A 13,413-nucleotide genomic window follows, 5' to 3' on the forward strand; every position below is an offset into this window, starting at 1 on the left:
TTCTTCCTTAACATCAACAGAACTGTGGGACTTACGTGTCTGGTTTCAAAGGGATTCTAGGCTCATAAATATTACTTAGAGTGAATGATTTTAACTGTATAGTTCTATATTTGAAAACAGGAGCAATTAGCTTGCTAAATGCTATCACTAAACAAGTTCAGATACCTTTCAGAAATTAGACATGTGGTCATATCTCTACCACATGTAGAGATATGCTCTAGTGGAATACGAAAACTACTCTTGGAGCTGTGGGCTTTTTATTTTTTCTGGTAACTATGATTCTTTACACTGCCTAGCTGAGCATTTCCTCAATCACAACCACTATACTTAGAAATCAAGTTTCTAGGTAAAAAGCCAACAAACAAATGTAAAACATAATAGCATGTTTGTTTTTAGTTGGGACGAGAAGTCATTGCCTACAGTAACTAAACAAGTACCCCCTTTATCTAAATAGCTAATTTTATTGGTAACATGTTTTGATGCTGCCCTATTTTTGCTTTCTGCCTCTCGGTATTGAATTCTTCTCTTAGAATTGTGAGTTTTATTGTTTCGTGAAATGGAATTTGGGATTAAGGATTGAAAATACGAACTTACTCCTGTTTATTATGTGGGCCTTCTTACTTTGCACTTCCTCTCTTTAGGAAGAGATTTTCATTCATACTTTTTTCACATATTGTTATGTGAAGCATGTTATCACATGTTAACATAATTTTAATGATATTAAAAATTAATATTTAGCGATTACAGATATGGCAGGCATTGAGGGTAGATCTAGGATTCAAATTTAGGTTGTGAGATTCTGAAGACCATGTTCTTAATCACTCTGATGTAACTGATCTTGACTTTACTACAAGTAGCTTAACATGAATTTTGTGAAAGACGTATTTTAATCTAGGGGTGCCTGGGTGGCTCAGTCAGTGAAGCATCTGACTTCAGTTCAGGTCATGATCTCACGGTTTGTGAGTTCAAGCCTCATGTCGGGCTCTGTGCTGACAGCTCGGAGCCTGGAGCCTGCTTTTGGATATTGTGTCTCCCTCTCTGTCTGACCTTCCCCCGCTCACGCTCTGTCTCTCACTCCTTCAAAAATAAACAAACATTAAAATTTTCTTTTAAAAGAAGTGTTTTCACCTTATTTTCTATTAAAAACAACCCACTTCAATAGTGTTCTTTGTTGATCTTCCTGGAGGTATCATATTCAATATTATTTTCTAAAGTCTGCAGATTCACTAAGGACAATTTGGAACTACTCACTGGTGAATAGGCAAATAGCAGAGACCATTTAATAATTATGTAAAATTAATAAAATTAAATTTAATGTTACCACCATTTAAGTGTAATAGTTGAATTACAGCTACACAACAAATGTACAAATTTCACATAAGTAGATTCATACGATGTGCCATTTGAGCAGCCATGTGAGTTCTCTTCCATGAAAGAAAGTTTCCCATGCTAATCCTCCTTCCAGAGTTCTTTCCCCCAAAGTATGAATAAAGTCATTGTGTAGAGAGAAGAGTAAGGCGGCAGTCTGTAAGGGAGAAGCCACTGCTTCAGAAATTTCTGAGACATTCTGGAGTTGTGGTTTGTTTCCTTAACCTTTGCTTTTCTAACTTTACTTTGTAAGACCCAGTGGGGGATGTGAGGCAGTTTAGCATTCTCCCAGGATTACAATCATTGTGTGTTTGCCAGAATGGACATCCAAGTGTGGGGGACACATTTCTGGCATCAGAAGCCGACAAGCTCAATTACCTAAAGCAGTTTGGAAGACTGAGCTATGACTCATCCCTCTACTTATTGATCAGCTGTCATTGATTATTTGTGTTATTTACATAATTTCAGAAATGATCGTGTTTTAAGTTGCATATAATCACTGTTGTGTAGACTAAAAATTACTGATTCAGCTACTAAAATAACAATGACATCATAAATTACTGAATAAGCTACTAAAATAAAAATGACATTATATTTACATTAGCATTTAAACATTGGGGAAATTTTTGACAAGAAATTAAGGAAATGTAAATATGCAGTGTCCTAAATCTTATCTAATGCTGTAAGTCATTTCAAACAGGAATCATAACAACAGCAATGCAATACATCCATTTGAAGTTACCTGACACCTTTTGAGGTGGAGTCAAGATCTTTTTTTGAATACAGGTCCATTGACTAAAAGAAGGCTAAATGATCATTCTTGCGCAAAAAAAAACATCATTATGACATACTATGTTTTATTTGTGTATATATCCTATATCTATATCTTGATAGTATGTCTTGATGTATCTTAATAGATAGTATCTATATCTTGATAACTATATCTTGATCTAAATACTATCAAGTATATTATCTTAAGGCAACGTATATTATCTTAAAGCTTAAACATTATCACGTATATTATCTTAAAGCAATGTATACTTAAAGCAAAGTATATTATCATAAAGCAACACTATGCTGAGTGCAGAACCTTTTTAAACTTTTGACATACTTTTTTTTTTCTTTCTAATCTTCTGTAGACTTGTTTCAGCCAGACCTGAGTAGCACTTATTTTTGGTGACTCACCTATGTTGAGATTTCCAAACCATTTTCATTAGTTTTTATAGAAAAATATTATTTACATACTATTTAAATTATTACAGGCATTCTGTTAACATGTACAATTGGTATAAATAGGTTTGGGAACAAAACCAAATTTAGCCCGTAACTCCACTGATGGGAGCCGTTGTGTGTGGGCATTAGAAGGTGGCATACTATGGGGCGCCTGGGTGGTGCAGTCGGTTAAGCGTCCGACTTCAGCCAGGTCACGATCTCGCGGTCCGTGAGTTCGAGCCCCGCGTCAGGCTCTGGGCTGATGGCTCGGAGCCTGGAGCCTGTTTCCGATTCTGTGTCTCCCTCTCTCTCTGCCCCTCCCCCGTTCATGCTCTGTCTCTCTCTGTCCCAAAAATAAATAAAAAACATTGAAAAAAAAAAAAAAAAAAAAGAAGGTGGCATACTAGCCAAGACCACTCATCGTGCTGTGGTGACTTGGTGAGTATGTGATACAAAGGAAATGGTTGACAAGGGATGTGGGCTAAGTAGAGGTCAGTGAAACACACTTTCTTTTGCTTAAAATAAACCAGATATTATCTATTATTCACAAAACAGCACGTTAAGGACGCCTGTTTTATTTTTTACATCTTTCCCACATCATAGTGCATATTAAAAACTCATTGTTAAGCCTTCCATCTATCATATCCTGTTTATATTGCCATATTATCTCATTTAATTACATAGGATTAAATTTGTGCCTTGTGCACCATTTTAACTTTGGAGTGGTTTCTAATCTTGATTACAGAATCTTAGATTCTATAGCAGGAGGAGAAGCCCGTGATCATTTAATTATATCCTTGTTTTCTATGTACTATTCAGATGCATTTGTATGAAACCATATATTTATGTTTTGATAATCAAGTTTTCAAAGGACACTTCTTTTTAAAGGGAAATATGTATTCATTTCTTATAATATTACTCATAAGTAGGAGGGCTTATTTGTGCATTTGACATGTATTTATTGATGGCCTTCTAAAGGTCAAGCACTACATCACGAACAAATGCATACTATATTGACTACATTGCATGTGGAGGGCATTTTTACTATATTTACGGAAAAATATCTTTGACCAATGTGATCACTGTGTGTTAATTTTTGATTGCCACCTATATTTGCTGATAATAACTTTGATAGTATTCAATGACCAAACTAAAGCAAAGCTATTTCCACTCTTATAAATTCAAAGAAAATACAGTCCTATTATCAGTGTCTGAAGATACAAACTAAGAATATCAGGCAAGTTAACTTCATCATTTAAAAAATATTTCTGTCACTTATTTTCAAATACAGAAGCATCCTCTTGTGGAACATGACCTCTGAAGGGCAAATACTCTAGAACATTTCTGCAAAATAAACTTTCTGGAGTAGTCTAGTATAGTAGATATCCCTTCACATTTTTAAATCATTTACACTGAGAATCTTATTTAAAAATTAATAGAATATCATAGTTTAATAGGATGTCACTGTCTCTTTCCTCTATTTTAAATGCAAATCACTTTTTGCAGTTTATACCCTTCTCCAAATGGGTTCCATTTTGAGCTCACAATAGACCCATCTGAACAGCTTTTTAAACATATTCATAGTTGGGGCACTTGGATGGTTTAGTCAGTTGAGCTCTGACTCTTGAGTTAAACTCACAATCTCACAGTTTGTGAGATAGAGCCCCTCTGTCAGGCTCTGTACCATGATTACAAAGCCTGCTTGGGATCCTCTCTCTCTCTCTTGTGTCTCTCTCTCTCTCTCTCTCTCGTGTCTCTCTCTCTCTCTCTCTTCCCCAACCCTGCTCAATTGCATGCTCTCTCTGTCTCTCTCAATTTCCCTCAAAATAAATAAACTTAAAAAATAATAAAAATAAAAATACTCATAGCTGGGCTCTCAGGGGTTCTTATTTAATTGTTCTGTAATGGGATCCAAGTGACAGTGCTTTAAAATTTTCTCTGATTTTAATTAGCAGCTACAGTTGAAAACCTTTGATATAAAACATAGGTTTTAGTCTATTCATGTTAAATTTATAAACTAATATAGAAATAAGTAGATGATAGTCCTCTTAAGTTTGTTCATTTAACAAATATTTATTGACCACCTGTTATTATCCAGAATTTTGAATGGGTGCTTTTGTTTTTCCTAAAGTTTAGTTTGTTTTTGGTGAATAAGACATTATGGAATTCTTTAAACACCATCTGCAACATGCAGGAAAGCTGAATATAGTAGTTTAATCTTCGACTGTGGCTTCATTGGGATGACATGAGACTTACTTCTCAGTTTCTTCCCATTCTTTAACTGTTTTGTCACCCAAAAGAAAGTCTATTCAGTGGTTATGTGGATTTAAAACATATTTTGCATAATTTTGTATCATTGGTTTATTCAGTGTATATTTGAGAAGCACTTAACTACGTTTCAGGTTCTGTGGAAACAATCATATCGTTAATGACCCACGCTCTTCTGTGGGAGCAGATAAAGGCACATACAGCTGTGTATGATGTAGTTGTAACAGTACATAACAGCAGATAGTCACAGTTAAAAAAAAAATTCATCAGGGCGGATTGGGGAATGTTTCTCCGTGGAAGTTACTTCTAATATGAGCCCAAGAAAAGAGGGAGAAGAATGTTTCTGGTAGAGGAAAGAATACATGGAAAAACTTAGAGGTATAAGAGAACGTTACCTGTGAACATGACTGTAACATGGAGTGAGAGATGAGGCCTCCCTGCCTCTCCTTTCTACAATACCTGGCTCTTCTGAGCCACTTCGTCTTGCTTTTTCTCGGAGGAGATACAGGACCACTGAAAGGGCAGGTAGTATCGCACGGTGAGTTCATCAGTCCCTCTAGACACACAGATATACATGTATATGTGAATATATTTTCAAATTAGTTGACTTACCCTGTAAACATATTTGAAGTTCTCTACTGCTTTGGGAAAGAAAAGAACTGGTGATAGGGTCATTGGAGCCATTAAAACAAGTCTGTTCTTTATGTAGCAAAGTTTAACATCCCGAGACAAGCTGTTTATTATTGTATTTTAGTGGCTTTAATTAAAAATTTGACTTAGAGTTCCTGTTAAAATGCCAGTCGATGCACTTAATACATTTTCAGTGCAGACACTAGAGATATGAGCTTGAGACTTGACTGTCTTTAGGTGATATTTCAAGTAGTGAGATTGAATTTTTGTCTTTTTTTTTTAACTATGTTATATCCTTGATGTCTGAAACAGTGCCTGGTATGCAGTAGGCATTCTAAATGTTTCTTGAGTGCCTTGAATGACTAAAAACTTCAGAGCCTCTTCAGTTTTAGGATGAATTTAATATTGAATTACAGTTATAATAATGATGTTATGCCTGCAGGTATTTGAGTACTAACATGCTCCAAGCACTGTTCTTAGAACTCTTATTTACATTATTTCACTTAATCTTCATAACAGTTTTACGAACTAGTATTATTATCCCTGTTTTACACATGAGAAAATTGAGGCACAGAGATATCAGGGAAATTGTGCCTCATAGCTAATAAATGATGAAGTTAGAATTTGAACCCAGGTAGCCAGTCTTCAGAACCTGGTCTCTTAACCTTCCATTGCCTATCAGGAATGGCAGGCAGTGGCCTTGACAGCTCTGGAGTGCTTTGGTGGAAGGCATACAAGCGACAAACCAGAACCGTAGACCCATGGATCCTCTGGTCCCAGAAGACATGCGTCACATTTTCTGCCCAGTTTGTCTTTCACCTTGTTTGCAACTTCTTTTCCGATGGCTTTGTTTTTAACAAATTACATATGTTCATTGCTTCTTTTTAAAGCTTTTCTGGAGACATCACTCAGTTTGTTTTAGGGAAGCCCTGAAAACGTTAATCTGCTTTCTCAATATGACTAATTATTAATGCCATTGCTAAAGAATTTATTTTCAAAAAGGTACTCAGAATAATGAACTTCCTCTTGTACAACTTCACTGGAGTCAATGATCGTATACCTTCAGAAAGAACAAAGGAATTTTCATGAAAGAGAATAAGAAAAGAAGCTTCCAAACATGCATGTGGGAAGATGAAATGCCCAGGGACGGATGGCTTGCTGAGGCTGTCCATGTGACCTCCTCGGTGATTCTTTTGCTCTTGTGTTGGAATTTAACTTGTATATTAATGATTTTTTTTTCCTTTGCAGACTATTACGGAAAAACACAAGCTAAATGTTCCTGAGACGATGACTGAGGTTCTTGATGTTTCTGATGAAGAGGGTAAGAATTTTATTCAGTTTCTGTGACATCTGTCACTCTCTTACACAAAGACAAGCAAGCCATCCTTTTTCTCAGGGACTAAGCTGGTGCAGTGAGTATGAGTGACAGCATCTTAACATTTAAAATCACTTTTTCACCCTTGTTTCAGAACATACACTTTTGCCATTTGGGGCAGAGAGGATAGCAATTAGTCTGTTTTTTCAATGGGTATTATCTTTAATGTGTTACTAAATGACAGGACTGAAAAAGTGGAAAGGCACTGGAAATTGGCCAACTGTGGAAAAAAAATCTGCCTGATAATACAATTATTATTAATGTATGTTTTAATTATGTTAAAATACACTTTCAAAGTTACTCTTAAAGCCCTTAAAAGTATACTTTCTCAATGGTATCTCGAGCAATCTCTGTTTCTGATTGGTTCCAATGAACAGAATATATTTTAAGTCCAGAGGAAAGGAGGCTTAGATAAGGTTAAAATTAGTAAGTCATACTAATTCAACATAAGAATTTGATTAAGTCATCGCATATGTCCTATATAGTCTTAGAGTTGATAAAAAATGTCTAAGGTGGTGGATTTCAAAGTGTGAGAGGCTAGGGCTCTAAAAGGAGCACCAGGGTCTGCCTGGCGGGAGGATGGGGTATTGGAATGTAATACCAGTGGGGTAGGGAGTGTGTTGCTCCCTACCTCCACTTCAGTTAGAGCAGCTGACTTTCCTTGAACAAAAATATCGCTGCCAAAAAATCATGCATGCAGCTAATGAGGTACGTAATGAAGCATGCAACCAAATTTCAATAGTACAGCTTTTGGTCAAATGTATATGTTTGAAAAATTATTGCCATAGATCATAGTACTTGTGTCAGTAATAACTGCTTTTACTAAGAAATATTAGAAGCAGATTTTTAGGTTCCTCAAGATAGAACCATAAAGTAAAACTTCACTTGAGATGTTATTTGGAACCAATTTGTTCACCTACTGGTAACAGGCACCGACGTATCTCAGCTTTTGTAAGAACTTACGACAAGACTGAGCACGTTTGGTCACTGTATTAGTATAAATAAATAATGGCCAAAGGTAGTAGTTCCAAGTATTATAATAATGTTGTGTTCCTTCCTAACACTTGCCAGCTAATTTTCAGCATCCATATATGCGCATATTTTGTTTTCTGGGGTCATCTTTCTTAACAGCTTTTAAACAGTTCGGTGACAACTTTATTGATGGGGAAGCGCTTAGTGATTCAGGTATCTTTAGAGGAAGGGATTGGAGTGAAAGCTTTTTTTTGCTCTTAATTTTTCTTAACTGGAGAGAAGCAACTTCCATGCTATTTAAATCTGGGTGCCTAATACTAATCTGTTTCTTTTGAAATAGCATGTCTAATACGGATGGAGTTGTGTATGTGTGCATGTGAGTGTGTGGATTTTATTAACTTGGAAGCTTAAAGCCATAACCTGCTTTTACTACTAATGAGTTTGCTACCTATTATTAGAATTAAATTGTTGAGACCTATTAGTAGAATTAAATTACCTAATGAGCATTATATATAAATATTTTTCCGTAACTAGGTCTCTTGTTAGAATACAAATTCAGAGAAAAAAAATAATTCTTTGATAAGTTGACATTTAACTAGCATGAACCTGTTAAAACTAAGATGATTTGACTGATTGTATTTCATGTCCTTCTTGGATGGAGATAAGTTTTAGATATGGCTAAAAATATATGAAATGGATAGCTATTATGTGATTTATGAAGGTAGCTAGGAATAAAGAAAAAGTAACTCTTAAAATGATTTAGGGCAGCTTTGGCATATAGGGAAAAATGAATAAGATATTCTATCCACTGAGAAAGATTCAAGGTACATTTGGCACCACTTTAAGCAAATCTGCTACATGAAAATCTGAATTTATAGATCAAATAAATTAGTGATTATTTAATTTCCTTATTTCCTACATAATTATTAAATAATTCTGATAGCTAATGCATTCAGAGTACTTAGTGGGTTTATAGAAATTCCATTTATGTGAAACAGCTTCTTGGAGCTGCTCATTGCATAATGTAAGATGTAGCTATAACATCTTGTGTACTTTTGTTAAAACATTTATAGATTAAGAGTTATTAGTGATAAAAGTCTTGATTTGAGAGAAATATTGGCTAATGATCAAGAATATCTTTTACAGTGAGAGAAGAAGCTTTCTTTTTTTTAGACATAGCCAAACGCTTAGTAACATTTTTTTCCAAGAAAGAAATTCAAGTTGAATAATTTTTATGTGTAGGATATACAGTATTTGAGTATTGTGAAGTAACTTTTAGTGCAAGAATTAGTATAAAGAAACTTGGCTGGTTGACATTGCCAACCCTTTAATGTTTTGTGTGCTTAAAATGTTTTTGTGGAACCTATTATCCATATGGACGAGGTGCAGCCACGTGTGTTTTGAAGGTATTAGTCAATTCCTGCCTTTTTAAAAAATCTGTTTTGATAGTAGTGTTTCAAAATTCAAAAGGATATTCAAGCCAAGTATAGATGTCCTTTCAAGCTAACTTGTTATAGTAATCAGGATATCCACTCATGAATCCAGTCCACAGATAGTAAAAGTGATGTTATCGTCTATAAAGTTCTATCCCTGTACCACGGGGGAATCAAAGGTGGGCATAGGGCATGCCGTTAGAAACATATATGGAGAGATAATGTAGAAGTTAAATGAAGTGTAACTGCAGGCACTATCCCATCACTGTTCATATCTGTCCTGGAAGGCCAGGAGGAGAGACCTGGCACAGTGCCGTGGACTTGCTGAAATGGAGAGATCAATAGGAAGGTGACACAGATTTTAGAGAGTAGAGAAGGAGTGTGGAAGTATGGAAGGTCCTGAGATAGGAAAGTGCAAGAGAGAGACAGAGAGTGGCAAAATAATCCAGTCATTCGGTTTGGCTAATGCATTAAAACATATCGGGCTTCGCTGTGGAATGGTTGAATTATTAACTGAAAAATCTGGGAAATTAGGGCATATTAAAAATTTTGATTAATGAGTGAAACATATCTAATTTTTACAAAGATTAAGCCAGCCATGATACACTAAACGAGTGTATTAGGAAGAAATTGGAAGGAAGGAGATATTTGATGGAAGAGAGAATATTTGCTAAGCATCTACAATGCTAGGTGCATTATCTCATTTACTCCTCATGGCATCCACATGAGATAGGCTATGGATTTCCCCTCATTGTTTTTCAGGTGAGGAAGGGCTCACCTGAACATGAGAGGACTAAGACTTAAACACATTAAGTAGTTTGCTCAACAGCACACAGCCATTAAGTGCTGGATGGAGAATGTAAGCCCAGTATGAAAGCTGCTATAATAGCTCAGTCATATTATAAATAAGTCCTGGTGGAGCAACATGGCAGGCAAATGGGAGGAAAAGGTGGAAATGGGAATTCAGTCCGAGAGTATCGTACTGTGCAGATGAAAACAGAGCTGTAAGAGTAATCCTCTACATCTTCATAGGATCATGAGCTGATCCCCGCCTTTGCTGACTCAGCTCCACAGCAGTAAGTTATATAGTGGGGCTCAGGGGTCCTAACACTTATGTAACTAAAATACCTGTAGAAACATGACTCCCGTCCCACATACTCAAACAATTGTTTCCTTTTTTTTTTAAGTAAAAAAAGTTTTTTCCCCGTATATTCCTGTGTTTGGATGGTTTGTACAAACTTCTCCACTGGCTCTCTGGAATGATGTGTACTAATAATAATCAAGAGAACTCCAGAAGGGCAGTGTTATGATGCAGTGTAGAGGCATCTGCTATTATCTCCATTGGACACACTTCTGCTGTGAACACTTGACACTTTGTGAGGCTGTTCACTTCTTCCTTGTATTACATGACAGATTCTGCATCCAGCTATTCCCTTCACCTTTGCATAAATAAGAGTAGACTTCCCGAATGTTAACAAAACTTGCGTACTTTTTTTTCTGGAAAGAATTTAGGCTTATAGCCAAACCAGACAAAGCCTGTGTTTCGGTACACCAATTCTTAGAATTGATCTTACAATCTTTTCCCCCAGAAATAAACAAAGGGGCACCCAACTTAGTTGACTTATAAAGGCACTCCTATGTAAAAATGTACCAATCATACAAGAGAGGGGGAAATAGGAGGAACAAATAAATCCTACAAGGCCTATAACAAAATGTCTGAGCTTCTTGATTTTATCACTATGTTCAGACACTCTCTTTCTGGACTGTTTGCCATTGCTCACCAACATGAACGTGTACTATTGCCAAGTTATTTCACATAGTATTCTCTAAATAAGTGATGATTATTACTCTTTCATATTGTTTTTACTGCCCTCCGTGACCCCTTACACATGAGCCTCTCTCCTGAAGTACTGACAATCTCTGCCCATGAAAACTGAGCCCGAACAAATAATCAGCTTCTTCAGCTTTCTTCAGTGAGTGCTTCAACAGCTTTACTGAATTTCCGAGGAATACCACAAAAAATTACTACAAACTTAGTGGCTCAAACCTATTCTCTCACAGTTCTGGGAGTGAAAAGTCTATGGTGGGGCCATACTAACCTCCAATGGCTCTAGGGAAGAGTCTTTCTTGTCTCCTCCAGCTTCTAGTAGCTGTCAGTGATTCTTGGTGTTCATCCCTTGGTTTTTAGACACATTGCTTCAACCTTCACATGGCATGCCTTCACATGGCATTCTCCTCTGTGTCTCTTTCTCTGTCTCTTATATGAATGTTCACATTGGATTTATCCAGTATTATCTCATCTCGGTCCTTAACTTAGTTATGTCTGTAAAGGACATATCTCCAAATAATGCCACATCCTCAGGTTCCAAATGGACATGAAATTTTAGGAAGGAGACTACTGAACCTACCACATCATCCTAAAGTGATCTCTCTCTCTTCTGACCTTTTGGGCTTCTTCTTCTTCTTCTTCTTCTTTTTTTTTAAGAGAAAGAGAGGGAGGGAGAGGGGCAGATGGGGAGAGAGAACCTTAAGCAGGCTCCATGCTCAGCGTGGACCTCGATGCAGAGCTCGATCCCATGGGATCATGACCTGAGCTGCAATCAAGAGTCAGATGCTCAACCAACCGAGCCACCCAGGCACCCCTGACCTTTTTAGTTCTTAAAGTTGACAAACATCATGCATTTTGTGTTTGACTATATTGTTATTTATCTGTTGTTACATCTTGCTTTGTGAGGGAACACTTTGAAGAGGAAAATATATGTAAGGGCTGGAGGTGGGGTGGAGACCACTTTAACAAACATAATTTTAAAAACTTTACTCATGTTTTCCTTAGAGCTATCAGATTTATGAATTTTTAAACAATAAAATTCTATTTCTTTATAATACATATATTTAAAAATATTTTTGCATAAATGAAATTTAGCTCAATGTGTAATACATTCACCATTTTTTATTAGTAGAAGCAATAGCTAGCAGTTATTATACTCTGGCATTTTATTACACATTTTTATGTGTTATTTAACTCATATAACTAGTATATGTGATAGATTATTAGTATCATTCCCATTTACTAGTTGTGGAAACTGAGGCTCTGGAAGATTAACAAGCCAGTAATAACAGAATCAGAATTTGAACCCAGGTCTGTCCAATTCTAAAGACTCAACTTTCATTTTATCTTGAAAGTTTCATTTCTCTTTATTTTTGAGAAAGATACAAAAAGCAAATGGAGGAGGGGCAGAGAGAGAAGGAGACAGAATCCTAAGCAAGCTCCACATGGTCAGCACAGAAACTGATGTGGGACTTGAACTCACAAACCATAAGATCATGACCTGAGCCAAAATCAAGAGTTGGATGCTTAACCAACTCAACCACCCAGGTGGCCTTAAAGACTCAATTTTTAATAATACTCTGGGTATCCTAACTCAGAGTGCTAAAACTCAATAAAAATCTAATGGTGTCCCTGAAAGAGCCATGAAAATATTTTTAATGATGAAACTTGTAACTGTCAAATGTTAAATGCATTGATTTTGAGACAAAAATCTAATGGTGAATAAGTTATGTCCCTATTTACTGAAAGATCTTTTTTTTTTTCAGTCTGTCATCAGCTTTAAGTAATTTAGAGACCTAATAATCTGAGATCTTAAAATCATATATACAGACAAATAATGAAATGTCAAAGACCCACCCTTCTTACAATTCTTTAATGCTGTATCTCTATAAATTAGTGTTGATTTGGAACAATTATTTGAAACAAATGAGAATAAAACAATATTTAACTTAGTTGTAGGAATAAAGTCCATTCTTTCAAGTTTTCCTTTACATAGATTATGAGGCTTAAAGTGTGTGATTAGTGTCTCAGAGTCCTCAAAGACAGTTTCTCTCAGCTATATTATTTATTTCTCCATCTCAGCATGTTAATGGCATATAGAACATTTCTGTGAATGGGGTATTATTTATTGAATTACCTGAAAAAGATATTGTTGAAAGCATTCTATTCCTAATCACGGGCAGGGGATGTACCCTTAACATTTGGGCTTCTAAATATGAGCCACCACACTTAGTCATCTCTTTCTGCTACAACTTAGTTACTTAATTCACTTTTTTCCCTATAGTTCACCTTTGGGAAGCCATCTAGTTTCCAACAAAACATACTTT

The 13,413-nt window shown here is 36.0% G+C and overlaps 1 protein-coding gene across 50 annotated transcripts in view; it reads left to right on the forward strand.

Moving 5' to 3' along the window:
- Nucleotides 1-13,413, forward strand: part of ANK2 (ankyrin 2) — a 670,685-nt gene that overhangs the window by 586,017 nt on the left and 71,255 nt on the right. For 28 of the 50 annotated variants that reach the window (XM_078445807.2, XM_078445808.2, XM_078445809.2 and 25 more), the window contains one exon: nucleotides 6,727-6,799. In XM_078445807.2, coding sequence (XP_078301933.2) covers nucleotides 6,727-6,799 — 73 coding nt within the window. Of the gene's footprint in view, nucleotides 1-6,726; nucleotides 6,800-7,984; nucleotides 8,039-13,413 lie in introns of all 50 variants that reach the window. The other 22 variants (XM_078445806.2, XM_060654351.3, XM_078445805.2 and 19 more) reach the window with 1 other exon arrangement.

Source organism: Panthera onca, chromosome B1 (assembly GCF_046562875.1).
Source record: "Panthera onca isolate mPanOnc1 chromosome B1, mPanOnc1 haplotype 2, whole genome shotgun sequence".
In the NCBI taxonomy this organism is placed as follows: Eukaryota; Metazoa; Chordata; class Mammalia; order Carnivora; family Felidae; genus Panthera; species Panthera onca.